We start from the raw sequence: 27,184 nt of genomic DNA on the forward strand, positions 1-27,184 counted from the left end.
AGGGCAACTACCACGCATGCGCTGGGCGCGTGACCTTGCCGCAGCACAGGACGCAAGTCCCAGAGCGTTCTTCTTCCGCTCGCTGGGTTTAGCGGCGGTCGCCTGCCGCATCGCCCGTTCCCAATCCAGTGCGCATGCGCTCCTAGAAGCTTTCCCCCCCCATCTCTCCTGTTAGACGTCGGGGCGTTCTTGTTCTTCCCCGCCCCGGGCGCTCTCAGGACCACCCTAGTGCTGAGCGGTTGCTCAGGGGTCAGGCTTTGAGGCAGGGCTCGGGTTGGGGTCCCCTGAAGGGGAGGCACCTGGGGCCTGACGTGGGCGCCTCCAAGATCCAATTGAGGCACAGGAGGGTCCCTGGGGTGCAGGTGGGGCCACCCAGGCCTGCGGGGGGGGTCTCTGGGGTGCAGGTGGGGCCACCCAGGCCTGCGGGGGGGGGTCCCTGGGGTGCAGGTGGGGCCACCCAGGCCTGCGGGGGGGGTCCCTGGGGTGCGGATGCGGTCCCTCAGGCTTGCTCTGGGGCCCCTGTTGGCCCAGTTGCGGCCCTACGTGGGGGGGCCCTGCAGTAGTGCAGAGGGGCAGTATTGGGAGGGCAGTGAGATGCTGCTGGATGTGTGCCGAAGGAGGCACTTTCTCAGAGGGGACCAGCAGCAGGCACTCACTTGGGACTCATACCTGAAGGGCTGCCACCCAGGCTTTGGGCCCTTGGGGCTGGAGCTGAGGAAGAACTTGGCCGCCCAGTGGTGGGCTTCAGTGGTGGTTTCGAGGGAGCAAGTGTTTGCAGTGGATTCTTTGCTACATCGTGCGCCAGGAGCTAGCATGCTGCCAACAGGGGAGGGTCTCAGGCTGATGCAGGTTGGAGCCCTGCGTGAAATCTTCCAGAATAAAGAATTAAACAAAGAGCAGATAACTGCAGCTCTGGAAAACATGCTAGGGATGTCTGGGGTGCTGCGAGAGGACCTTCTTCATGGTATGTTCTTAGTCTCATGATCCCCAGTGAATAATATGTTTAGAAATTGAAGGCATAATCTCTCATTATCTGCTGGTTGGGAGCCAAAGGCAGGGTGGGTAACCTCTTTGTATTTATGCCACTGGGTAAGATTGATCTGTTAAAATGATTTACTGGTTGCATCTTCATGTTATGTTGCCTCAGTGTGTTACAAGTTTGTGTCCTCGTCAGATACTGAAGCAATGTAATCGTGGCTTGTGATGCCTAAATGTGTATGTGACACTTAACTGTTCTGTCAGCATTGGAGATGGGCCTGTGAGAACTGAATTTTCCACCAGTTATCTCAGAAACAGCAGTCCAAATGGCAGAGCTGGTGCATGCAAAATACTATAATTAATGTATGGTAATTATCAAGTTGTGCACATAGCTAGCCAGTATAGCTTTGTGGTCTTACTGCTTTTACCTTTGTTCTCCCTTCTTGCTAGATGTCTGTGCTTTTAACAGTTCCGTAGATAAGTTAGAATTTAATTTTAATTATAATTAAAACTTAAAATACTCTCTAGAACTGCAGAAATGAATGATTTGTCTCATGACAGGTGCTCTAGAGCAATATATTAACTGTCTAGAATTGGTAAACAAGAGGCTGCCATGTGGACTTGCTCAGGTTGGAGTATGTTTTCATCCTGTTCTGGACATTGAGCCTCAAAATGACAACATCACAAGGTACAGTAATGAAAACTGACAAATCTCTGTTTATATTTAAACTAAACAAATGCAAGCTAATTTTGGATAACTTTTTGAATGCTATCTCTTGCTTTTCCCTTATTATTTTTTAAGGAGTTAACTTGCTGCCCTTGCTATTGTTTAAAGAATAGGCGAAAGGACAATGTCTTCCCTTGTATGGTTTAGCTCCGCCAGAACTGCAGGACAGTGGCTTGATTACTGGTTACGCCAGCGGCTCCAGTGGTGGAGAAAGGTATTTGATATTCACTTCACCTTTGTTACTGCTCTTTAAGCTAGAAAATATTGGGTTGCCTCTTTTATAGAATTATGTTTTAAGGGGGGAAAGGCAATTTTAGGGTGATATAGAATGATCTTGCCAGATATCCACCTCTGAACTGCAACCACTTCTGGGGTAAAATAGAGAAGCTGTGTAAGAGTGCATAACAACACTGTCAAATTGTTTATAATGGGAATTGAAAAACACCATTTTAATTTGGGTTTCTGCTCTGAGTGATTTGAGGGCTGTGTGCTGTAACTGATGTAGCATTTTGGAATTCTAAAAGCTGTTCTTAAACCGTCACAGGCCAGTGGGTTTGCACTTATATTTTAAGAGAGTTGTTTGCAATTCAGTTAATATGTACAATAAGTGGACATTTTAAATCTCTATTTTTCAGTTTGCGATAGGCCCATCCAACTTCAGCAGCAGCCACTTTCAAGATAAAGAGGGAAGAAAAGGAAATAATTTGTACTACAGCTTTCCTTGGGGAAAGGAACCAATAGAAACATTGCTGAGTCTAGGAGATAATGAACTGTTACAAATGTATCCAGGGAATAAATCAAAATTACATGTAAGATTCAGTTAATTTTATTATATTTAACATATTGCTCACTGGGAAAGCCTTATGAGATACAAATCTTGCTTTGGTGTGATCCAGTTTATTAACATGGAAATAAAATTTTTTTTTTGAAACAAAGGCAGTGTGAGTGGTTGGTAGCCTGCACCCATGCTATCTTGGACTATGATCTTATCAGGTCTCAAAAGTAGATAGATAGAAGGGCAGAGAATGAGCATAGAAACCAAACTATTCTCTGACTTCCAGAGCTGATCCTAGAAGTTAGACTTGAGGTACGTTGACAGAACAGTGTAGGGCAGTGGTTCTCAAAACCGGTCCGCCGCTTGTTCAGGGAAAGCCCCTGGCAGGCCAGACTAGTTTGTTTACCTGCTGCATCCGCAGGTTCGGCTGATCGCGCCTCCCACTGGCCGCCGTTCGCTGCTCCAGGCCAATGGGGGCTGTGGGAAGCGGTGCGGGCCAAGAGACATGCTGGCCGCCCTTCCCGCAGCCCCCATTGGCCGGGCACAGCAAACAGCGGCCAGTGGGAGCCACGATTGGCCGAACCTGCAGATGCAGCAGGTAAACAAACCAGTCTGATCCACCAGGGGCTTTCCCTGAACAAGCGGCGGACCACTTGTGTAGGGAACAGTATTTCAGATTGTGGTACTCCATTTGTTAAGTAGAGTATTCTATTGTGAGCACGTTACATGGTGCTGCAAGGTCTGCACTAGTTGCCTTTGTGTGGTTTAAGACAGGGGTGCTCAACCTTTTTCTTTCTGAACCCACCCCACCCCGGCTATAAAAACTCCATGGTCCAGCTGTGCCACAATAATAGTTTTTCTGCATATAAAAGCCAAGGCCGGCATTAGTGGATAGCAAGCAGGGCAGTTGTCCAGGGGGCACTGCAAAGTTAAGTTGCTCAGGCTTCAGCCCTGGGTAGTGGGCCTCAGTGCCCCGGGCTCCAGTCCTATGTGGCAGGACTTTGGCTTTCTGCCCTGGGCCCTAGCGAATCTAACGCTGGCCATGCTTGATGGACCCCTGAAAACTGCTTGTGACCCCCCCAGGGAGCCCCAGACCTCTGGTTGAGAACCACTGGTTTAAGGCTTTGGCATTGACATATGAAACCCTTAGAGACATCCTCTTTCCCCCACTATTCTGCTACAGTTGAGATCAACAAAGGTGCTCCTGGGTGTAAAAGAGAGGAGGCTCCAGGCAAGGTATTCTTTTTGAGGAGTCCTTCACTGCTGAACCAAATTGCCTGGGTCTGAAATCCCTGCCTTGTTGTAAGGCAGAGGTTCTCAAACTGTGGTCCACAAGCTCCATTCTGGTGGTCCACAGATAGTTCCCTCTAAAGTGCGTGCTTGGGCAGCTGCATACGAGAGAATAAGGGGCCGCACACCTAATGAGTGGAGCGGCGCAGGCATGGCTCCACTAATTAGGTGCCTGGACCCTGGAGAAGATGTACATGTAAGGTGAGGTGGTGGCCTTGGGGGCAATAGGTGGAAGGGGGCAGTTGGGGGAGAAGAGGTGGTTGGGGGAATTTGGGACGTGCAGGGCTGTGGTGGCCAAAGAAAGGGGTGACTTTCCCCAGCTCCAGGGCTGTGGCTGCTGGGGAGAGACCCCCCCCCCGTGCCCCAGTCCCTTCCCAGCTCCAGCTCTGGGGCTGTCGCAGCAGGGGAGAGAGGGCACATCCATCACAGTAGAAGCATAAGACTACTGATATTAAAATATGAGTTGTAGAACAAAAAAGCGATAATTAATTTTTTTTATAAAGCGCTTTACAGTAGTTAGCTAATGGTACAAACAACATTTGGAAAGATCATTAAGTGGTCCGCCGAGACCCTCAGCAATTTTCAAGTGGTCCATGGGGGGAAAAAAAGTTTGAGAACCACTGTTGTAAGGCTTATCTTCTTGGAGGGCTTTTGGTGAGAGGTTGCTTCAGAGGCAGTATTTAAGGAAGGTGGGGTGCTTCTCTCTCTTGCTACCGGCTTCAGTTAGATACTGCCGTATATTGTGAGTTTGCTCCTGCTTGTTGTTCTTTAATATATGTTTGTTTTAAATGTATGTTGGGATTGGTGCCTTCTTGTGTTCATTCATTTAAATACACTATTTATTTTTGAGGACTGTTGCTTAGTGCATTTCTCTTGTGGTGTTTCTCCTGCAGGGCCGAGATGGAAGGAAGAACGTTATTCCTCATGCACTGTCTGTGAGTGGCAATCTGGACCAAGGAGTGCTAGCATATCTTTGTGATTCTCTGCAGCTAACTGAGAGCTCTCTAATAAGAAAGAAAACTCTTCAAAGAAAGGTGACTTCTTTTAGTGTGTGTCAGGCAGAAGAGACTATGAAAATAGTCTTACTGGGAAGCTACAAACTAAAACAGTCCTAGTGTTATAGGAAATGTGGCTCGCTTTATTCTAGTCTGGATTTCTGTTTTGAGAGAACACAAGACTGTACATATTGAATATATTTGCTAACTAAGCATTTATTTTTTCATTATTTCAGAAACATAAATGCAATTCAATATTCCTCAGGGTGGATAAAATCAATGATTTTTTTATCAGATTTTTTTTTGATAAAATGCTTTGAGGAAAAAACCTATCTAAGAGGATAGTTTTAATTAAGATACATTATAGCTCAAATATATCTCATTAGGGAATAGGGATTATTAATTCTAATTTTGTAGTATGAGACAATATATTAATGTAATGTTTAAGAAAAGTTTTGTAAATGAGTTCCAATAGCTAATGGATTAGGGACCCAATCTTATTGGCTTCCAGGGGCTTCTGTATAGATTATTTAAGTTAATCTTTCTGTCTCCCCAGTGGGACTCAGTTTTCAGTCTAGAAGATACCATCAGAGATGCTTATTTTGCAGTTCTCAAACTGTGGATTTGTCTCTCCAGAGATAACATGGTTGTTAACAGCAAAAATGCTTTAAAATAAATATATAGAGGTGAGAAATAACAGACCTCTGCAAATTTGTGTACACAGAGTCAATCCCTTACCTCTCTCTAAAAGTGCAAAGTTTCAGGAAGTTCAATGAATAGAAGATTGTTGGGGGTGGAATAGATCTAGACAAGGAGAAATAGTCCTGGAGATAAACTTGAGAAGGGAGGGACAGGCAGCAGAAACAAACATGAAACTGTTTGAGCAGCATATTCCAGAAGTCTTGAGGTCTTTCTGAGTGTAGCCTTCGTTGATTTGAAATCTACTGTACCATTCTCTCACCAGAAGGGAAAACCTATAATGGCAGCAGGCCATAAAAGAGACCCAGTTTGAGAATATTTTAATGATGTTCCTCTACCTGTGAAGAATATGTATTCAGGTTATAACAATCAATACAAATGCATTTTTATGTGAAAATCTATGATTAAATCGAGTCTTCCTGCTAGTGATTTAAATCAATTTGATTTAAATAAAATCCACCCCGATACTCCTATATATTTCACTAATACTCTTTTAGTTCTGGTTCATGTATTTAAAGTAAATGCCCAGTAACATGTTTCTTGCAACATTGTTAGGTACTTAAGCTTCACCCTTGTTTAACACCAATAAAAGTTGCTTTGGACGTTGGAAGAGGCCCAACAATGGAGCTGAGACAGGTGTGTTGTAACTAAGCATTTAATTGTGGGAGTTGGAGTTACATCTAATGTTGTGCTGTAATTCTGATATTGACTTTTTTTAACCTTCTATTCATGTGAGGAAAATTCTGCTTCCCCTTCATGGGCATGGAGGGCCCTCACTGTAGTGAAACAGCGTTTTCACTGCAGGATTTCGGAAGCCCCTGCAGAGATCCATATTCCCTGCATGCTAGGAGGTGCCCTGTGGAATGTGGATTTGGGGGAAGTGGGCACGTCTGTTAGATCCATTGTGATTAATCCACACGGAGTGGGGGGACAGAAATGTCCAGGCTTTAATGTCTGCTTTTCCTCAAGCTGTATTAATAGAACAGTAATATTGACTAATTTTGTTTGTTTGTTCTGCATATAAACTAAGTTTGTTTAATCCCTCATAGTAGTCTTAAGGGTAACAATAGTAGGGAAGAAATCTTCAGATGAAAACTTGACTTTTTTTCAAGTTAGTGATGTCTGTGTAAGAAATATACATGGGGGGGAAAAAAACCTTTTTATTTAGATTTGTATATGGGGAACGATGTATAAAAATGAAGTTCTCTTAGCAGTAGTGCTCTTTTCTGAGTATGTGTTGCTGTTAATTTATAAACATTATAAATGAGCTTTAATATTGAACAGATACTACAGTCTGTATAGCTCTTTCTCCCAACGTTTTAGACCTCTTAAGACTGTCTTTTTTTTTTTTTTTTCTAGGTGTGTCAGGGGCTGTTCAATGAATTGATAGAGAAAGGAATTTCTGTGTGGCCTGGGTATCTTGAAACCATGCAGACACCTCTGGAGCAACTCTATGCAAAGTAAGAAAAAAATAAAACGTCAAGTGGAGAGATGGCTTTCCTTAAAGTAGCAAAAATTAATGTGATTTCAGTATAATTTCAGGTACAGTAACCAAATGACTGAAGGTACTAAAATACAGATTGAGACTGGACATCTCTAACAACATTTAAAAAAACACTTGAACTAGTTTACTTTAAAAAATGAGGGATTTCAGTAAACTTATTTATTTTTCATACTTCAACTATTTGGTTCTTCTTTTTTTTTTTTTTTTTTTTCTCTTCAGTTGCTACTAATAAACCATTCAGGAAATCCCGTCTGAAAACTGGTTTCCTAAAGTGAATCGTAAATCTGCTGAACCAGCCCACATCCAATTTTGCATGTGGGTTGACTTCTGCATTTCATTCTTAAGTCATTTTATTTGAAAACGTTGTTATATAGAACCCTGCAACTGGTACCATCTTGATTCATTCTCCATTCACACAAGCAGTTCTACTGAGTAAAAATTGTGCATGCCAGTTAAGTTTGCCAGAATTGGCCCATATTGACCTACAAAACATAAGTAGATTAAGGACTAAAAATAATCTTTTATTTTTGTGCTTTTCTCTTAACATTAATAGAAGTTTTCAGCAAGAAACAAACACATACTGTTTTAACATAGTAAAGTTAATAAGTCATGTTCATGTACAATACTCTTCCAAGTATGGCAGGTCAGCTAGTAAATAGTGGAGAAATGGTAATGTTTTTCTCCTGTGAAAAATGTCCCCATTGTAGGTTACTAAATAAAATTCCACTTTTGTTGCAAAAGAATCTAATAACTTACTGCAGTTAACCAGAGAAGATCAAGGAGCTGAAAGTAAGAAAATAAGCATCTTCATATTGGACACAACTACATACAAAACTTGAACGTATACATATTGCTCTGGGATATAACCCCAGTCTAAGTCTGCCACACACCAAGGCAACAATACTGTAACAGCAGTAATGAGTGCTCATTCTTTGGCAGGTATGATGAGATGAGTGTCCTCTTCACAATCTTGATCAGTGATGCTACTCTGGAGAATGGAGTGGTTCAGCTGAGAAGCAGAGACACCACCATGAAAGAAATGATGCACATCTCTCGATTGAAGGAATTTTTAACTAAGTACATTACAGCAGCTAAAAATGTATAAATTAGAACCTCTCTAATAAAAGGAATTTTGTATCTGTGTTTAAATTGATTTCCAGAGTGTCATACTGAATCAGGTTTCATAGTAGCAGCCGTGTTAGTCTGTATTCGCAAAAAGAAAAGGAGTACTTGTGGCACCTTAGAGACTAACAAATTTATTAGAGCATTAGCATCCGATGAAGTGAGCTGTAGCTCACGAAAGCTTATGCTCTAATAAATTTGTTAGTCTCTAAGGTGCCACAAGTACTCCTTTTCTTTGTACTGAAAAAGTGGCACAGATGAAGTACAAGCCAGGAATTCTAAGTCACAATACCCTACTCTGTTTGCTAGATACCATTCATTCTTATTTATATGAGTGGGGAAGTACCCATGACATCCTCCAAAACTGATGTTGATAAAGCTTTCTGATGCACTCATTCTCTATCAAATCCAAATCCTCTATGAAGATCTTCCAGCCTGCATTGCTGAAAGAGGCAAACCCAGCTCTGTCCATCATGGGTAGAGCAGGGCTAATAATGCTCATCTGGAGAGCTTACCAATCGGAGAACTTTCATAGCCAGGAAAACTTATCTCAAACTGACAGGCTCAGGACACCTCTTCCAGCCTGCGCTGCAGAAAGAGGCAAAAACAGATCTATCCACCACAGGTAGGCCAGAGCTAATCATGCTCAGCTGCAGAGCCTGCCAGTTTGATAAAGTTTTCCTGGCTATAGAAGTTCTCTAATTGGTAAACTCTGCAGATGTGTATTATTAGCCCTGCTCTACCCTTGATGGACAAAGCTGGATTTGCCTCTTTCTGCAGTGCAGGCTCAAAGACATGTCCTAGAGGATTTGGTCTCTTGGAAGAAAGGATATTTTCAGTAAGTTGGATAAGTTTTCCTTTGAGAGTCCAGATAATACACATGTTGCTGATATATGGTGACAAATGCAGGTGTCTGCTGCAATGGGAAGATAAATAGGAATTGAGGGTTTCAAAAGCTTAAATGTGGAAAAGGTCAATTGAAAAGCAAAGCCATTGGATTAATTGTTTTTAGAGATTGGCAGTGTTTGTTAGTATGTTTCTCTACATGGCCTCTGTTTTCCAGTTCAGTCTTTAGACTGCTGTCATTTCAGGCTTGAATATAACATATTAGTTGTTCTGCCTTTCAAGGATACTAGAACAATTTAAAGAACTAAGCTGTAAACATTTTATTTCAAGTAATCTAATAATATAGATAGAAAAAAATGGTTTGTTTGCTAAAGGGTGAGTGAGGAAGCAATATGGAGTGGGTAATGTACTGGTCTTATACCCCTAACTATTGTAGCTGGGACTCAGATGTACAGGTCTGAGTTGAAATGGCTGTGGCAGGGAAATAGTCAACTCTTCCAGTGTCTGAGGGTCATGTCAAGTCCCACTCCCAAAAATGGAAAAGACTGGGGCAATGCCAGGCAGGAGTCCATCTCAAGTAAAAAAAAATCTTGTACCCCAGAGTTCTGGGAAGCTGCTCCCTGGCAGGTGATGGTAGTTTAGCAAGGCAAACTATGGATCCTTTAGGGAGATAGCTGCTTGCTTGGCAGGCTACTGGGACAGATTTTTAAGGTAACTGGCTAAACAAGGCCTTTTTATTCTCTGCTTATTTAAAATCCTGTTTTATTTCTTGAAATTCCTGACAAGCACAGGAGCAAAGCTCTCTGTCTGAGAGCCTGATAGCTGGACCATGTTAGCTAACTGTTGGCTTACTCCTTCCTGCTGATACATCGAAAGAGTAATGCCAGTGGAGAGTCAAGTTGCACGACCATGTTGATAGTACCTTTTTTTTTTTTTTTTATCAACTAGTCCCATTAGTTACAGTGGCATTACTTGTGGAGTTAGGTACTGTGCATGAGTAAAGGAATCGGAAATCTGGACATCAATGAACTTTTTCTAACATGTTTTGTTTTTCTATCTTGATCAAACTGGAGTTTCTCAAAGTCAGGGAGAGGGACCCAGTCTTTAATATTGGCAGGGTAGGAGATTAACATCACCTTCTGACTACAAAATAATTAGGGTGGGGAAACTAGCATCTAAATGTTTATTTGTGCGTTTCCTATACAGGCACAGTGGTGCTAGCAACATTTACTGGGGTAGAGGTTCTCTTTAAAAAATATTTTATATAATTCTCTCTCATGTAACTCATCAGAGAGGAAACTTACCTTGTTGCGTTCCATCTCTTATGATGACTTCAGAGTAGAAAACTCTAGTATCTGCCCTCATGTTCACTAAAAGTCAGAATAGACACAATAACTTTTAAAAAGTCCACAGTAATTGAGCTATATTTAAACATGCCTCTTGTAGCTCAATAACTAATGACACAAATGGGACAGTTTCAGAATGAAGCTGTTGCATTTGGGATCCCAGAAGGTTATTGGTAGATCTTTTCAGGTAGAATCCTTATCTTTGTAGTAGGCAGTCTTAACTATTTATTCCACAGCCCACTTAATAAAATAAAGTTGGTGGTTTGTTTTTTGCGGGGGCCATTTCACCCTCCCACCACTGATTTCCATATTTAATCTTAACAATTTCCTTTTGTGAGTTTTTTTTTTAAATTAGCTGTTGTATTCTTGTAAAGATTTTCACCCTTTAAGTTATTTGTATGCACTTTGAACCTTAGTTTCACTTTAGTGAAGATTTTTGTGAGAGAATTCATAGGCACTCATAACATCCACAAGGTGGGAAAGTATTATTCCTATTTTAAAGATGAGAAATTTTCAAAAAGCTCAAGTAATCACTGGGGTCATACATTGAGTCAGTGTTAGCCACAGGATTAGTTCGTAGGAGTTCCTTGTTGGCCAGTCCTGTGCTCAAACCAATAGAAACACCCTTTCTCCCTTTAAATAAAAAACCTACCATTAGTCTAGATGCTGGTAGCTAACACTTGTAGGCAAATAGGGGGCGTATTTTGGTGACTGCCTGAAATGAATTCTGGTTGCACCCTTCTCATCTTCAAATGCCCTTTGAATGCTAATCACAAGGGATCTATCTCCATAGAGAGTTGTGCTTACCTCTGGAAAGAGGGAGCATGCAGTGAAAGTGGTTTATAAAGAGTGAGACTTGGCAGTTGTCAGGCCCTACTGCAAGTGAACATTTGACTATGCTATCAATGCACAGTAAACTCCAAAATGCATGAGGTAGTATTGTCATTAATCCGCAGATGTGTTTGGGATACACACATTTGTGTTTAAATCAGTTTTTATTCCATTTCCAGAACACTAGTTGTATGAACTTGAAAATGTGAAATGCTTCATTTATGCCCATGGTTACAATCTAAGTCTTTTACCTTTCCTGTCTTCCTCCTCTTTTCTAATCAGTATGTTGGCATACTCCGCTTCTTCAGATTTAGCATACTCTGGATGGAAACAAGTGAAAAAGAGTTCAAGGTTCAGTTGCAGGAGATTCCAGCTTGGTGAATTTAAGCTTGTGGAAGAGCACTGAGACTCAACCTGTGGTATAAGACCCACATGTGCCTCTGCATTTGTTCTCCCTCTACATATTCTTGGATAGGGCAAGTTGAGGACTCCTCTCTATCTGATGTGAAAAGTTGCAGGGAGTGCAGAGCTAATGGAGCAGAGCAGCCAGAATACCTACCCATTCCTCCTAGCAGACAGGTGGAGGGAGAGAGAGAGGAAAACACCCATTTCCCCATCTTCATTCCAGTAGCTAGAAACGGGTTGTAAAGATAGGGAGAGATCCTCCCTTTTTCCCAGCCTCCAAGTCACGGGGGAGAGAGAAATCTGACAGAAACTCAAGATAATCCTGGCATGCTGTCTGTCCTGCAATGTTTTTATTATGGGTTATGTTAGTCCACACTGACAACACTATGTTATAACTAAGGTTATGATTTTTGTCATAGGTATTTTTAGTAAGTCACAGACAGGTCACGGACAATAAACAAAAATTCACAGAAGCCCCGACCTGGTCTTTTACTAAAAATAGTAGGATGGGGGGAGACTTCCATTCTGATCCCTGCTGCTGGGGGCTGACAGCCATCTGTGGCTCCAGCTCTGGGAGGGCTGACAGACCCCCGAGGGCTGGCTGTTGCTGCTCCGATCCTGCTGCTGCTCCAGTCCTGCCGCTGCTCCTGTGGCTGGGGCTGACTGCCGCTGCTCCAACCTTGCTGCAGCGGAGGGGGCTGACAGCTGCTCTAGTCCTGAAGTCACAGAGGTCTGTTAAATGGAATCTGTGATGTCTGTGACAAAATCTTATCCTTAGTTATAACACAACATGGAGGTACTATGACAGCTGTTGCCTAGTTATTTTGTGGCTCCATTTTGGGGGAAAGTGGCTCTGAATCTCGTCAGAGTTGAGCAACACAGAGTGAAGAACTGAAATATACGCTGAAGAATACAAAGCAAAATGCAGAAGCTGTGCAATTGTTTTTCACTTTTGCTGGCAACCCAGAAATCCTTTCCCTGCACCTTAGCAAGGGCCTATTGTGTAAATCTAAGCTCTGTGCTTTATTTACTAGTATTTAATTTTCTCTTTGCTTTGTGGTTGTCACTCCCTTACCAATACCTCCGCAGACATCCAAACACAAACTTTCCTTCTAGTTCTGTCCTGATTGGACCTGAGGGATGGTTCACACAAGGTTCTAAGGATCTTTCTAATGAATGTCATTCCCCAGCCTGCAATTTGGCTCTTGGGATGCATAAGATACACATATAGAGCGAGATGTTGAGCAACTTCCAGTCAATCTCAACGGGAGTTCTATTGGGTCAATAACTTGCCTGTAGTGATCACCCATTTCCCATCTTCCCCATTTGAGACCCAAAGGCATCATCCATAAACTTTATCTAGGACTAGTTAATCATGTCCTGCAGCCAGATTCCTACTTTTGAGTCCCACTAAAGAAAGAGCAGTTTGCAATTTACCTATCTCAGTGTATGTCACGTAATTTTCAGGCCCTGTTGCCTTGTCTGTTGAAACAAAACCAGTTGAGGAGCCAGCTGACTTCAGTTTTCCTGCAAGATGTAAAGAAAACAAACAATTATTCAAGTGATACATTTTTTTGGAGCAGTTGATATTTGTATGTCCCATGAATTTTGGGGGGGTTGTTAGATATTTTAAATAATGTTATAGTCTATGAATATCATTTCTTAGCAAGCAGTACTATTCATGCCTGACTGCATCTTTACTTCACATGGAGATAGGGGAAGAGGAAATAATTGCTCCCAAAGGCAGCAGGTATTGGTGATATATCATGGGGTCCTTGGAAAAAGAGACTGCTTTCCTACTTTAATTTTGGACGCCAAGGCCCTGATTCTGCAAAGAGTTGTTACGGCATGTGAGCAGTTCCACTGACCTCTGCAAAAATACACGTGCATGAAGATAAGCACATGTGTAACTTTTTGCCTTTGGGATCTAAAATGTAGCCTGAAAATATGTTGCTTTGGTATGAAGAGAGATACTTGGCTTTGAGGATAGACTTGGAGTCAATCAAAAGATGGAGAATGGTGCCTCTTAGTCTTATTACCTTGCATTTATATCCACCCTTTATTTATATATGTATGGTCTCACTGAAATGTGGCCTGTTCTAGCATGGAGAGCAAAAAGGAGTCAGCCCACTTGAATGAGGAGAGCGTTTTACCCAAGGGCAAACTTTTCTCTTGAGAAAAGTGCCACCGGATCTGTATTCACTCAGAAGAGATTGGATATTGTTTTTCTAAGGGCTCCACCTACAGATTCCAATACAGTATCTACCTCAAAAAGATGAAGAAATAAGTTAACCCTAACTGGATTTAACGCAGCAGTTCCTGGGAATCTTGATGTTATCATCCTGAAGCTTATATTATTGGGCCATCTCCTCCAGTTTAATGGGAGCTGGGCAGGAGACACCATCTGGACCAGGCACACTGGGAGTACTGAGACCAGCTGCTGAGAAATGGGGAGGCCTTAGTGTGTGATGTGCAGATAGGAAGCTAAGCCTTCCATTTCCAAGGACACAGAGTGTAATAAGGACCTGAAGCACTATTTTACAATGAAAATACGGAGAAGCAAAAAAACTCACTTGCTTTACACCAAGGCAGGATCAGAAATGGAACCAGTAGGACAGTTGCTATCACCACCAGCAGAAAGAGCAGCACAAGAAAAAGGAGGAGGGGATAGAAAAGGCCATCCTCTTCTGTCAACAGGAGAAAGAATATTTGTAGAGAGTAAGATGTTCCAAGTATTTATCTTTCTATTAAAATGAAAACCCAGTCTTTTCTATTACAGTGGAGTAGCAGTTGTTAATAACACTGACTGTGGAAAGGGGAGGGGTCCTTACCTGAGCCTAGAGAGAAAAAGAACTGGCTCCACACTGAAAACCTATAGATGCAGAGCGGGAAGTATCTGGACACAGTCCTGCCCTATCACAAGAGGTAGGGACTTAGCTCTAGGCTAAGACGTCCTGCAGGTGTACAGGGTAAACTCAGAGAAAAGCCAGGGAAGACTATAAAAGCAGACCTTGATGGATAAAAATCTAATCCTTCCAATGTTGGTAAACATGAGTTTCATCGAACACAAACAGATGAAAAAATGCATATCTGTAAATTTCAATTATTATCGATGGAAACAAAGTAAGAAAAATGCTGCTTGAGTTTAATTTGAGGATATTTGCTTTGTATATTTTGATTTGTGATGATTTGTATTTTAACATTTGTAAAGCTTTAGCTTTTTATCCCTTTTTTATCTTTTTATATGTCTATTGTAATTAAATAATTCTGACTCTGCCATTGTCTGACTCCCTCCCTCCCCCCATAATTCCACACAATTGAAAATTTAAATAAAAATCTTTAAAAATAATCATGGATATTATCTGTTGAAATTATATATTCTAATTCTGCCAAGCCTATATAAAAGTAACTCCTGGTAGTGTTCCTTCATACCCTGTTCTTAGAGTGCTGGTTTACAGGCTGAATTGGGCTCTATTTAAATGAAAAGCTCTGGCTTTGTTTCTTTTGTTAAATCCATGCACCTCAAGAGTAAAATCTTTTGGGGGGGGGAGAATTGTGGATAGGGCTTATCCACAGCAAGCCAAGGTGTGAATGTCCAGCTCTCTAACCTGCTGTGCCCTAAGATGCCATGTGGACCCTGCTACCAGGCACTAAAAGTTCCATCATGGACTTTGACATGCTTTTGTTGTTGCTGGACCTACTACCCCAGTTTACATGGACAGGCAGAGATCATTAAAAGCTCATCATCGGATGCTTTTAGTAATATGTAGGACAAACACATACCTGCTAGGGTAAAGTTGAGACTGTTGCTATATTTTGTAGTATTGGGGATATTATTTTCAGCTTTGCATTTATAGTTGCCCAAGTCACTGGGAGAATTGATAATTACATTTAACACTGCTGCTGCCTTCCCTTGCATAGGTATTCTGGATGACATCGTTTTCCGTCCTTTAAAAAATATGTAGTTGATGGGAGAAGAGCCGTTTTCCGAGTGACAAGACAGTGTCACATTCTGGCCTATCCTCACTTGGGAAGTAGTCGTGCTCAGCACTGGTTTGGACACTGGATCTGTAAAGTAACCAGTGGAAAAAATAAGTACAAGGCAAACATGAGATTTAAAACTGAGACCTACAAATGAGAACAGCTCCTCAGCTGACCTTGATCAATGTAGCTCCATTGATTCCAATAGAATTATTATCCACATCAGCTGTGGATCTGGTCCAAATTCTAGACAGAGGCACACTGTGTTCTAGAACACTGTTCTCTACCAGAACGCTTTGCAGGATTGCTGGCTGCTGCTGCTACAGGAGGAATGGATTGAAAAGTATATGGCCCTATCCCTTTGAAAGAAATTTCATTCTGTTTTAGAACTCTTCCTGCTCAAATGTTAAGGTATTGATAGCAAGGAAGGGGGAAGGTCACATGGCAGCACAATCCTGAGATGGTCATGGATTGTACTCTGCAAGCTATTTTGGGTATATGCAGGAACAATTATACGGTAAAACTATAGGGTCAGATCTAGGTGGTCTCTTACACATGTGCAGGGTGCAGCTTGTGTGGCCCCCTTCTGACTACAGTTCCAGCTGCCAGAGCTCGCTCTGGACTTGGCATTTACATGTTAATGCATAATATAATTTTTAAACTGTTCTGAATGGGTTGGGGAGGGTTATGGCACAATGCTTGTGCCCAGTCCTGCATGGTGCCATGTATCAGACAGCCATGGGGTTGTGCCTCCAGCAGCTCACAGGATCAGACCAGCTGAGATGGGTTATTATGAACACTCATTTCCTGATGTTGAAAAATGTCACAGATACACACAAACCCCTACCTAGTAACATAAAGTTGAGACTCTTGCTGTATTTTGAACTGTTGGAGATTCCGTTTGCAACTTTGCATTTATATTCCCCCAAGTCGCTGGCAGAACTGACAGTTAGGTTAAACAGAGCTGGGTTCCTGTCCTCCTTCGTTATAATCGGCCACAGATTCTGATTTCCTCTAAAAAATGTATAGTTGATAGGAAGAGAGCCACTGGTGGATTGACAGGACAGAGTCACATTCTGGCCAATTTGTACTTCCAAGCTCTTTTGGAGAGATCCAAACTCAGGGTTAGACAGTTGCTCTGAGGAAAAGAAACATTTCTGAGTAAAACAACAATCCGCAAATAACTTCCAACCCCCTGGCAGAGAAATGCGGAGAACTAGATGCCCAGGGCATCAGGGCTGGGGCAACACCTGTCTTCCATGGAGCCTCAGTTATTGGACTCCATAGCTATAAGACCCAAGATTCAGTGTACAAATATTGGACTCCATGGCTATAAGATCCAAGATTCAGTGTACAAATATTTTCCTGCCACCTGCTCCAAATTCCTCTGTCATTTCAGCTGGGGAGTGCAGTCCTTGGCCAGAGGGAGAGAGAGAGAGGTAATGTGTGTCCATAACTGGGGGGGGGGGGGAGAGAGAGTGTGTGTGTGTGTGTGTGAGTGAGAGAAGAGTTAGTGGAAAACTGAATGTGGATTTCCTCTTTAGACAGCAGAAAGGGGGACCCATAGGATTACCAGCCAGAGATAGAATAAAGGTGGAGGTGTCATGTTTTTTATGATGGCTCAAGTCGTCCTCAACCCCAGAGTCAGCACAAAGGATCTTGCACGACATGGCCCTGCAGTCTGAGTAGGAAATATCATGCTAACCAGATCACCTGACTCTTAATATAGTTGTAACCCCCATGTCTTGGGAGGGCCTCTGCAGCTGAAGACTGGAGCATTATCTGAGCTGACCCTGCTGCATGAGATGCAGAGACTCATCCAGAGTGTAAGAAAGGGGGCCCCAGCATGCCAGCCACAGAAGCATGACTTACCAGTGCCCAATCACATGCCTGTGATTTGGAGCCATTGGTTTATGAAAAGCGATGGCCGAGATTTATTAGCCCTCATGCTAAATGTTGACCAAGACAGCCTCTTGGGGCAAAAACATGTTGATGTTTGAAATGTGAATTGATCATATGGAGCAATACCTATCTTCTCAATATTTTTCATCGGAAATATCTGCAGATCTTCCCCCATTGTGGCCACAGACATTTCTTTGGGATAACGGTTTTTAAAACTAGCATGCCAAAGAGCTGATGAAGTTAGAACCCAAAGAGGTACAGAGGGGAAAAACATGTTTATGCTTTTTTACAAGCTAATCACAAAGTAGGCAACTACATATCTGTTCTCAGTGAGTGCAGCAAAAATTCCTCCTTTATAAATGTTCTCAGCCAACCAGGATGTGGTAATTACATATTTAATCTAATTGTCCAACACTGTGCCAGATCTTTCAGAAGGTCAAAAATATAAACTAATTCTTTTGACAGCCCTAGGGGAGAGTTTTCTTCTTGCAGGTAACTATGGCATTAGACAAATGAAATAATGGTAAAGTACTGCTGAATTTCAGATGAATTACAGTTGAAAAAATGTAAACACTTTAGACCAGGTTTTCAAAAGAGCTCAGTTCCCCAAAATTCCTATTGACTTGAAAAATGAAGGTTATTCAACACCACTGATAAGCAGACTACATAAAGTTGAGGCAACCAAATTGTACATAAAGTTGAGGCATCCAAATTGTAATATATATTCTTTGTGTATCCCCAGCTGAAAAATGAACACCCAGTGAAACTAACACTTAGAATCAGGGGGTAGCCGTGCTAGTCTGTATCCACAAAAACAACAAGGAGTCTGGTGGCACCTTAAAGACTAACAGATTTATTTGAACATAAGCTTTCATGGGGAAAAAAACCCACTTCTTCAGATTCATGGAGTGAAAGTTACAGATTCAGACATAAATACACTGACACATGAAGGGAAGGGAGATACCTCACAAGTGGAGAACCAGTGTTGACAGGGCCAATTCGATCAGGGTGGATGTAGTCCACTCCCAATAATAGATGAGGAGGTGTCAATTCCAGGAGAGGCAAAGCTGCTTCTGTAATGACCCAGCCACTCCCAGTCCCTATTCAAGCCCAAATTAATGGTGTTAAATTTGCAAATGAATTTTAGTTCTGCTGTTTCTTTTAGAAGTCTGTTTCTGAAGTTTTTTTTGTTCAAGTATAGCTACTTTCAAGAACTAAGAACCACATCCCATAACCAAGCCCATGTTAAGCAACCTCTTTCCAGAGCACTCATGGTTTCCAGGGGAATTTGGTTTGATTTTCAAAAACTAAACTAGTGGAGAATTTTGCTCATCCCTTGGGCGGTCACTCACCAGATGCTTCACTCTAATAATAATCATCATCATGTTCCTATTATGCGTCTGGCGTTTAGGGCAGTGACAAAGCTCCTCCACTCCTGACTGTTTCTGGCAAGTCTTTCAATGGTTCCCCAGCTATGCCCCAGGTTTTTCAGCTCAGCTTCCACAGCTCTTCGCCATGTTGTTTTCGGGTGGCCTCATTTTCGATTGCCTTCAGGTGTCCATCATATTGCTACTCTGGTGATGGAATCAGTTTCCATCCAAAGCACATGACCGATCCATCTCCAATGCCTGCTGGCAATGATGGTGCTCAGATCCTCTTGGCTGCACTGCACTGTGTCAATAGATCTTGGTTTGAGATTGTTCTGGACCAAAAAATATGGAGGATTTTTCTGAGGCAGGTTGTATGGAATGAAGACAGTTTGGACATGTCACACTTTCTCATTCCCCAGCATTCTGCACCATAAAGTAGTGTTGAAAGTATGCAGCTCTGATAAATCTTGAGTTTGGTTTTGGTGTTGTATTTTGATGATTTCCAGACAGTATTTAAGCTCCTAAAGGTGTTCCTGTCTTTATTGATTTTGTTCCGGATGTCCTGGCTTGTTCCATCGTCCTGGCTGATGGTGCTTCCCAAGTATGTGAATGTTTCTACATTGGTGAGAACATAATCCTCTATCCATACTGGTGATGGTGAGGCAATATTACAGGTCATGAGATCTGTCTTATTGCGGTTGATTTTCAATCCAATTTGCTGGCTGAATATATTAAGTCAAGTTGTTTTTTCTTGTATATGGTGTTGGGTATGTGATAGGAGAGCGACATCATCTGTGAAGTCCAGGTCTTCAAGGGATGAAAAGAGTGTCCATTTAATGCCTCTTGGCATGTCTTCTGTTGTACGCTGCATTACCCAGTCAATGGCAATGTTGAAGAGGATTGCAGACATGACACACCCCGATGTACTCCTGTTTTGACTTCAAAATTGAGCTCACTGTGATCAACCCTGCATGTAAAGTTGAAATAGAAGCTTTTGATGACGTTGATTATACGGAAAAGAATTCCATACGCCAACAGAATGCACCATAGGCTGGTCTTGTGAATGCTATCAAAAGCCTCCTCAAAGTCCATGAAATTTATGTAGAGTTGTTGTTGCCATTCTAAGCACTGTTCTATTATGTTTTGTAGAATGAAGATCTGGTCTGTGTATCCACGCCCTTTCTGAAAACCAGCTTCCTCTTGTCTGAGAATGGTATCAACTGCCTCTGATATAAGATGGATTATGATTTTACACACTACTTTGCTGGGCACAGGTAAAAGTGTGATACCACACCAGTTATTACAATCACTGACAGTTCCTTTCTTTGGTATCTTCACTATAACCTCATTGGTCCACTCATCTGGCACTTTTCCCCTTTCCCAGACTGATATAAATAGAGGGGCCAGGATAGATGCTGCTAATTTAGGATTTACCTTGAACAATTCTGCATTCAAGTTACCCTTGCCAGGAGCTTTCCCATTTTTTCAAGATTTGATGTCTTGAATGATCTCTTCCTTAGTTGGGATGTCTGTGTTGATATCAAGATCATCTTCTGCCTCCTGGATGTTTGCTTCCTCCTTAGGTGGCTCCCTGTTCAGCAATTTTTTGATCTAGATGCGGAGATCAACAAGAAGTGGGACAAAGTAACAGTTATTTATAAACAGAGCAGTGAAGCCTGTCTAGGCTACAGGCAGAAGAGAAGGAAGGAGTGGATTACACCCAGCATATGGAATGCCATAGAAACTAGACGAGCCCTGAAGAAAAAAGTTTTAGACATAAAATCCCAGAAACTAAAGGACAATTACCATGAGCAGTATAGCAAGGCTCACCAGGAGGTCAAACGCCTTGTGAGAGCAGACAAATGGAATTATATTGATAATCTGGCAACACAAGCAGAGGATGAAGCTGCTCATGGTGAACAAGGAACCATCTACAAAATGACGCAGCTTATCAGTGGTAAACGGCAGACGCCAACAAACACTTTTATCAGGAACAAACAAAGCCACCTACTAACAACCGAAAAAGAACAAGAAATGCGCTGGACAGAGCATTTCACTCTAATAGAGGTCACTTAATGCACAGGGTGTTGTGAGGCTTATGTTCCAAGCCTGAAAGGGCTCTATGCATTAAGTCCTCAATGGAATTTCATACACAGTAGGCTTGTAAGATCAAACCCCTATTGAATGTTTGTAATGTAGAGATCCTTCACAAAGGTTATTATGGAGTAAAGGCCTCCTGCTCTTGCTCCCCTTGAAGTCTCTTAGCCCTGGTCTACATTAGGCGTTGAGGTCGAATTTAGCAGCGTTAAATCAATGTAACCCTGCATCCGTCCATATGACGAAGCCCTTTTTTTCAACTTAAAGGGCTCTTAAAATTGATTTCCTTACTCCACCCCCGACAAGGGGATTAGCGCTGAAATCAGTTTTGCTGGGTCGAATTTGGGGTACTGTGGATGCAATTAGATGGTATTGGCCTCCAGGAGCTATCCCAGAGTGCTCCATTGTGACCGTTCTGGACAGCACTCTCAACTCAGATGCACTGACCAGGTAGACAGGAAAAGGCCCGCGAACTTTTGAATTTCAATTTCCTGTTTGGCCAGTGTGGCAAGCTGCAGGTGACCATGCAGAGCTCATCAGCAGAGGTGACCATGATGGAGTCCCAGAATTGCAAAAGAGCTCCAGCATGGACCAAATGGGAGGTACAGGATCTGATCGCTGTATGGGGAGAGGAATCCGTGCTATCAGAACTACGTTCCAGTTTTTGAAATGCCAAAACATTTGTGAAAATCTCCCAGGGCATGAAGGACAGAGGCCGTAACAGGGACCCGAAGCAGTGCCACGTGAAACTTAAGGAGATGAGGCAAGCCTACCAGAAAATCAGAGAGGCGAACGGCCGCTCCGGGTCAGAGCCCCAAACATGCCGCTTCTATGATGAGCTGCATGCCATTTTAGGGGGTTCAGCCACCACTACCTCAACCGTGTTGTTTGACTCCTTCAATGGAGATGGAGGCAACACGGAAGTAGGTTTTGGGGATGAGGAAGACGATGATGATGAGGTTGTAGATAGCTCACAGCAAACAAGCGGAGAAACCAGTTTTCCCAACAGCCAGGAACTGTTTCTCACCCTGGACCTGGAGCCAATACCCCCCAAACCCACCCAAGGCTGCCTCCCGGACCCACCAGGCAGAGAAGGGACATCTGGTGAGTATACCTTTTAAATACTATACAAGGTTTAAAAGTCAGCATGTTTAATGATTAATTTGCCCTGGCATTCATGGCTCTCCCAGATATACTCCCAAAGCCTTTGCAAAAGGTTTCTGGGGAGGGCAGCCTTATTCCATCCACCATGGTAGGACACTTTACCACTCCAGGCCAGTAGCACGTACTCGGGAATCATTGTAGAACAAAGCATTGCAGTGTATATTTGCTGGCGTTCAAACAACATCCGTTCTTTATCTCTTTGTATTATCCTCAGGAGAGTGATATCATTCATGATCACCTGGTTGAAATAGGGTGCTTTTCTTAAGGGGACATTCAGAGGTGCCCGTTCCTGCTGGGCTGTTTGCCTATGGCTGAACAGAAATGTTCCCCGCTGTTAGCTATGCGGTGGGGGGAGGCAAAATGTGACCTTGTAACGAAAGCACATGTGCAATGTATGTAATGTTAACAGCAAGGTTTACCGTGAAAGAGTGTACCCATTGTTCTATAAAATGTGTCTTTTCAAATACCACTGTCCCTTTTCTTTTCTCCACCAGCTGCATGTGTTTCAAGGATCACAGGATCTTCTCCTTCCCAGAGGCTAGCGAAGATTAGAAGGCGAAAAATCGCACTCGCGATGAAATGTTCTCTGAGCTCATGCTGTCCTCCCACACTGACAGAGCACAGACGAATGTATGGAGGCAGACAATGTCAGAGTGCAGGAAAGCACAAAATGACCGGGAGGAGAGGTGGCGGGCTGAAGAGAGGGCTGAAGTTGAAAGGTGGCGGCAGCGTGATGAGAGGAGGCACGATTCAATGCTGAGGTTGCTGGAGGATCAAACTAATATGCTCCAGAGTATGGTTGAGCTGCAGGAAAGCAGTAGCACAGACCACCGCTACAGCCCCTGTGTAACCAACTGCCCTCCTCCCCAAGTTCCATAGTCTCATCACCCAGATGCCCAAAAATGCAGTGGCGGGGCCTCCGGCCACCCAGCCACTCCACCCCAGAGGATTGCCCAAGTAACAGAAGGCTGGCATTCAATAAGTTTTAAACTTTTAAAGTGCTGTGTGGCCTTGTCCTTCCCTCCTCCACCACCCCTCCTGGGCTACCTTGGTAATTATCCCCCTATTTGTGTGATGAATTAATAAAGAATGCATGAATGTGAAGCAACAATGACTTTATTGCCTCTGCAAGTGGTGATCAGAGGGAGGTGGGGAGGGTGGTTAGCTTACCGGGAAGTAGAGTGAACCAAGGGGCAGGGGGTTTCATCAAGGAGAAACAAACAGAACTTTCACACCATAGCCTGGCCAGTCATGAAACTTGTTTTCAAAGCTTCTCTGATGCGCACCGCACCCTCCTGTGCTCTTCTAACCGCCATGGTGTCTGGCTGTGCATAACCAGCAGCCAGGCGATTTGCCTCAACCTCCCACCCCACCATAAAAGTCTCCCTCTTACTCTCACAGATATTGTGGAGTGCACAGCAAGCAGTAATAACAGTGGGAATATTGGTTTTGCTGAGGTCTAACCGAGTCAGTAAACTGTACCAGCGCGCTTTTAAATGTCCAAATGCACATTCTACCACCATTCTGCACTTGCTCAGCCTGTAGTTGAACAGCTCCTGACTACTCTCCAGGCTGCCTATGTATGGCTTCATGAGCCCTGGCATTAAGGGGTAGGCTGGGTCCCCAAGGATAACTATAGGCATTTCAACATCCCCAATGGTTACTTTCTGGTCTGGGAAGAAAGTCCCTTCCTGCAGCTTTTGAAAGAGACCAGAGTTCCTGAAGATGCGAGCGTCATGTACCTTTCCCGGCCATCCCACGTTGATGTTGGTGAAACGTCCCTTGTGATCCACCAGTGCCTCCACTACTTGCCTCGTTTCGCTTTGCCAGGTTCTGGTGCTGCATATACTGCTGGATAATGTGTGTGGTGTTTAATGTGCTCCTAATTGCCAAAGTGATCTGAGCGGGCTCCATGCTTGCCGCGGTATGGCATCTGCACAGAAAAAAGGCGCAGAACGATTGTCTGCTGTTGCCCTGACGGAAGGAGGGGCAACTGACGACATGGCTTACAGGGTTGGTTTACCGGGAATTAAAATCAACAAAGGGGGTGGCTTTGCGAGAAACTGAATGGCCGCCTCAAGGATAGAATTCAAAACCTCAAGGATAGAACTCAAAACTGGGTTTAGCAGGCCATTGATTTCACAGAGGGAGGGAGGGAGGAGAAAATGAATACAAAACAAATCTGGTCTATTTCTTGTTTTGAGCCACTTCATCTATCTTTATACATCTTGCTGGCAGGAGACTGTGCAGTACGACTGCTAGCCATCGTCACCTCCTGGGTGCTCGGCAGAAGACGGTGCAGTATGACTACTGGCCATCGTCTTCTGCTAGCTGCAGATTAAAAGACAGTGCACTGCCAGTAGGACTCAATCGCCATGAGACGAAACAAGGGAAATGACCTGGCTGAGTCACTCCCACGTTTGCCCAGGCACCCGGTTAAAAGAGCACCCAGGACTATGTTGATGACAGCTACCAGTCATACTGCACTGTCTGATGCCAAAAGGCAATAAACTGCTGCAGTGTAGCAATGCAGTACCACGTCCGCCAGCACCGAGGAGACATACCGTGACGGTTAGCTGCGCAGGCTCCATGCTTGATGTGGTATGGCGTCTGCACAGGTAACTCAAGAAAAAAGGTGCAAAACAATTGTCTGCCCTTGCTTTTACTGAGGGAGGGAGGGAACGGGGGCCTGACGATATGTACCCAGAACCACCCGCGACAATGTTTTAGCCTCATCAGGCACTGGGATTTCTACCCAGAATTCAAATGGGCGGTGGAGACTGCGGAGAACTGTGGGATAGCTACCTACAGTGCAAAACTCCAGAAGTTGATGGTTGCCTCGGTACTGTGGACATAGTCCGCGGATTACATGCACTTAGAGCATTTGTGTGGGGACACACACACTCAACTGTATAAAAACGCTTTCTACAAAACCGACTTCTATAAATTCGACCTAATTTCGTAGTGTAGACATACCCTTAGAGTTTTGGAATGGGAGGAAGATCGGCTCCCATGAGTACAAACTATTTTTCTCCCTTATGGGGAATTCTGCACCTGCCTTCCTAGGTACAAGGTAGAAATTCAGATGGAGTAAAAATAGCAGTGTGCATAAAATATTATCAAAGCATTTTACATCCATTAACTGATCCTCACAACACCCCTTTGAGTAGCTTCTCAGCATGACAAGAAGCTCAGAGCAGAGTATCTAGAGATGGAAAAGACCTGCTAAATCCATCTTCTGGACAGTGTGGGATTACTCCCTATTTTACAATTACTAGTTTGGACTGTTCCAAGCAACGAGTCTTCCTCCTTCCCTTCCACAGCTTAATAATCTTCACCCTCAGGAAATCTTTTCCCGAAATTCAGATTTTGTGTCAGGAAAAGAAGAGAACGGGCTCCTGCCCTTCAATGGGTCTTAACCTTTGGTGGTCCACATGGGAGTATGGGGCAGAATAGCTGCCTATGGTGTGCGGAGATGAGGCAAAGTTTGTCCCTGCATGGAACAGTCCCCAAAAGGGGATCCTTATAGAACTCTTCTTCTCCACCCAAAGTTCCTGCCTGTGACATGGATATTTTTGTGGGGGGAGGAAGCCCCAGACTATACTTAACTGCTCATGTCCTAGGAAAGGCTGAACCATCTGTTTTCATTTCAATCATCAGTACATGGCTGCTAACTGTCCTAGTAAAACACACACCTGAACACAGACGGTAACAAATATAAAAAAATCTAAGCCAAAAAAGCTCTACTGAATTATTATAGCAATGAAAGTAGTGTATCTAAAGCTATGGGGAAAAGGGCATGATCCATTATTTAATTAGTTATGAAATAGTATGTGAAAATGTATATGGACACTATTGTAATGATACATATGCACAAACAAGTAGAGTTAAGGTTGTGGGAGCAGCTTTAACTTTATGCTACCCTGACTTTGGAATTCTTAAGTGGCTGACAACTTTCTGTTAATGTAGGGTTTTTTTCATGGAATCATCATAAATGTAACTGTAGAAAAAAGTCTGCAAACTCTTGCTATAAGATAATACTGAGCTCCAGTCTATGTAAATCACAGAATTTCTAGTATTTCAAATCCTAGTTTCTATACAACGCTGCTTTCCTTTCTAGAGCCAGCTACAGTATATAAAATAGGGTACAAGGAAACTGTTATTTCGTTCAGCGATTCTAGCGGGGTTTTAAAAACTTTAAACATTTCTGAATGTACACACAGTCTACTTAGTAAGGGAAAAAATTCATGTAACAATCTCATTCCATGTGTGACTAAAGAGAGCAAGGAGAAAAATGTTTACAACACGGAATTATTCCGTTTAACAATGGCATGAATTTTTTTTCTAAAGTGTTCGTATAAATAACATAATAAAACAAAAAATGAAAACTTACCGTTGTCTTTCTCATTGGATTTTTGACTCTCCTGAGTGGATTGAACTAAAAGAGAGAAGAAGAACTTGAGCAAAATTAGGCAATGGTCCCTCTTTGGAATAAGATGCAGTTGATAAACAGCAGATCCATGGCTTACAGCAGGATAGGATGAAGAATGGAATGATCAGCAGTTTAAGCATTTTCTTACAAAAATGAAGAGTGTATTGAACAGAGGAAATAGTAGTTATGCTGGTAAAAGGCTCTTTGATGGGGATGTGACAAGAAATTTGAGGAAGTTCAGATTACGGATGTTGCTGATCAGATTTGCATAAATGCTTCTGTGATCCTCTAATCAGTCCAGATTCTGCCTAGCAGAGGCAATATTTTCCAGTGGTTAGAGCAATGGACTTAGGTGTCAGGACTCTTGGGTTCTGAACACAACCTAAGCACTTAAACACAATTGTTACTAGGAGGCTTCTAGTATGGTTTTCTGGCCAGTGTGATCAGTGAATTTTTGTCTAAGAGCTGGGTGTGTTAGTGTTTAAAACACAACCTGGGAGTGGTGCATATCTATAGTAGAGTTTGGCTAGTATGGTTCCCAGACAGAAACATCCCCATCCACATTAGCTATAACTATATTTAACCACAACTGGAGCTAACATTGGGTAGATCCCAGGGTGGACAGGACCTTGATGGCAACTTTTGTGCCAATGTAAGACAGTGTTGTATCTAGGCCATATGTTCAAGCAAATAGTGTTGTCCTAAAATGAGGAGAGAGAA

The 27,184-nt window shown here is 43.0% G+C and overlaps 3 protein-coding genes across 6 annotated transcripts in view; 2 read left to right on the forward strand and 1 right to left on the reverse strand.

The window, feature by feature from the left end:
* POLG2 (DNA polymerase gamma 2, accessory subunit) lies at positions 1–8,117 on the forward strand. 2 transcript variants are annotated; one of them, XM_043497448.1, is made up of 9 exons: positions 4–347; positions 432–964; positions 1,540–1,666; positions 1,814–1,919; positions 2,341–2,514; positions 4,664–4,804; positions 6,020–6,100; positions 6,824–6,924; positions 7,908–8,117. In XM_043497448.1, the coding sequence occupies exons 2-9, from the start codon at positions 490–492 to the stop codon at positions 8,071–8,073; spliced, it is 1,371 nt and encodes a 456-aa protein (XP_043353383.1). In that variant the 5' UTR covers positions 4–347; positions 432–489; the 3' UTR covers positions 8,074–8,117. The 2 variants fall into 2 exon arrangements, with proteins under 2 accessions (XP_043353384.1, XP_043353383.1); XM_043497449.1 differs by lacking the exon at positions 1,540–1,666 and having other exon boundaries at positions 1–347; positions 1,819–1,919.
* MILR1 (mast cell immunoglobulin like receptor 1) lies at positions 7,131–26,681 on the reverse strand. Of its 3 annotated transcripts, XM_043497450.1 has the most exons (9): positions 26,562–26,681; positions 26,426–26,470; positions 16,347–16,637; positions 15,302–15,586; positions 14,092–14,205; positions 12,956–13,045; positions 11,365–11,433; positions 10,241–10,306; positions 7,131–7,977 (listed from the first exon to the last, which is right to left on the reverse strand). In XM_043497450.1, exons 1-9 carry the CDS (start codon positions 26,602–26,604, stop codon positions 7,952–7,954), a joined length of 1,029 nt encoding a protein of 342 aa, XP_043353385.1. In that variant the 5' UTR covers positions 26,605–26,681; the 3' UTR covers positions 7,131–7,951. The 3 variants fall into 3 exon arrangements, with proteins under 3 accessions (XP_043353385.1, XP_043353386.1, XP_038227962.1); XM_043497451.1 differs by lacking the exon at positions 16,347–16,637 and having other exon boundaries at positions 26,562–26,671; XM_038372034.2 differs by lacking the exon at positions 7,131–7,977 and having other exon boundaries at positions 9,879–10,306; positions 26,562–26,671.
* PECAM1 (platelet and endothelial cell adhesion molecule 1) overlaps positions 8,371–27,184 on the forward strand; it is a 105,141-nt gene continuing 86,327 nt past the window's right edge. Inside the window, exon 1 of the mRNA XM_043497436.1 lies at positions 8,371–8,928. The gene's annotated coding sequence lies outside the window, so the exon portion shown is untranslated. The remainder of the gene's footprint in view (positions 8,929–27,184) is intronic.

Source organism: Dermochelys coriacea, chromosome 14 (genome assembly GCF_009764565.3).
Source record: "Dermochelys coriacea isolate rDerCor1 chromosome 14, rDerCor1.pri.v4, whole genome shotgun sequence".
Classification (NCBI taxonomy): Eukaryota; Metazoa; Chordata; order Testudines; family Dermochelyidae; genus Dermochelys; species Dermochelys coriacea.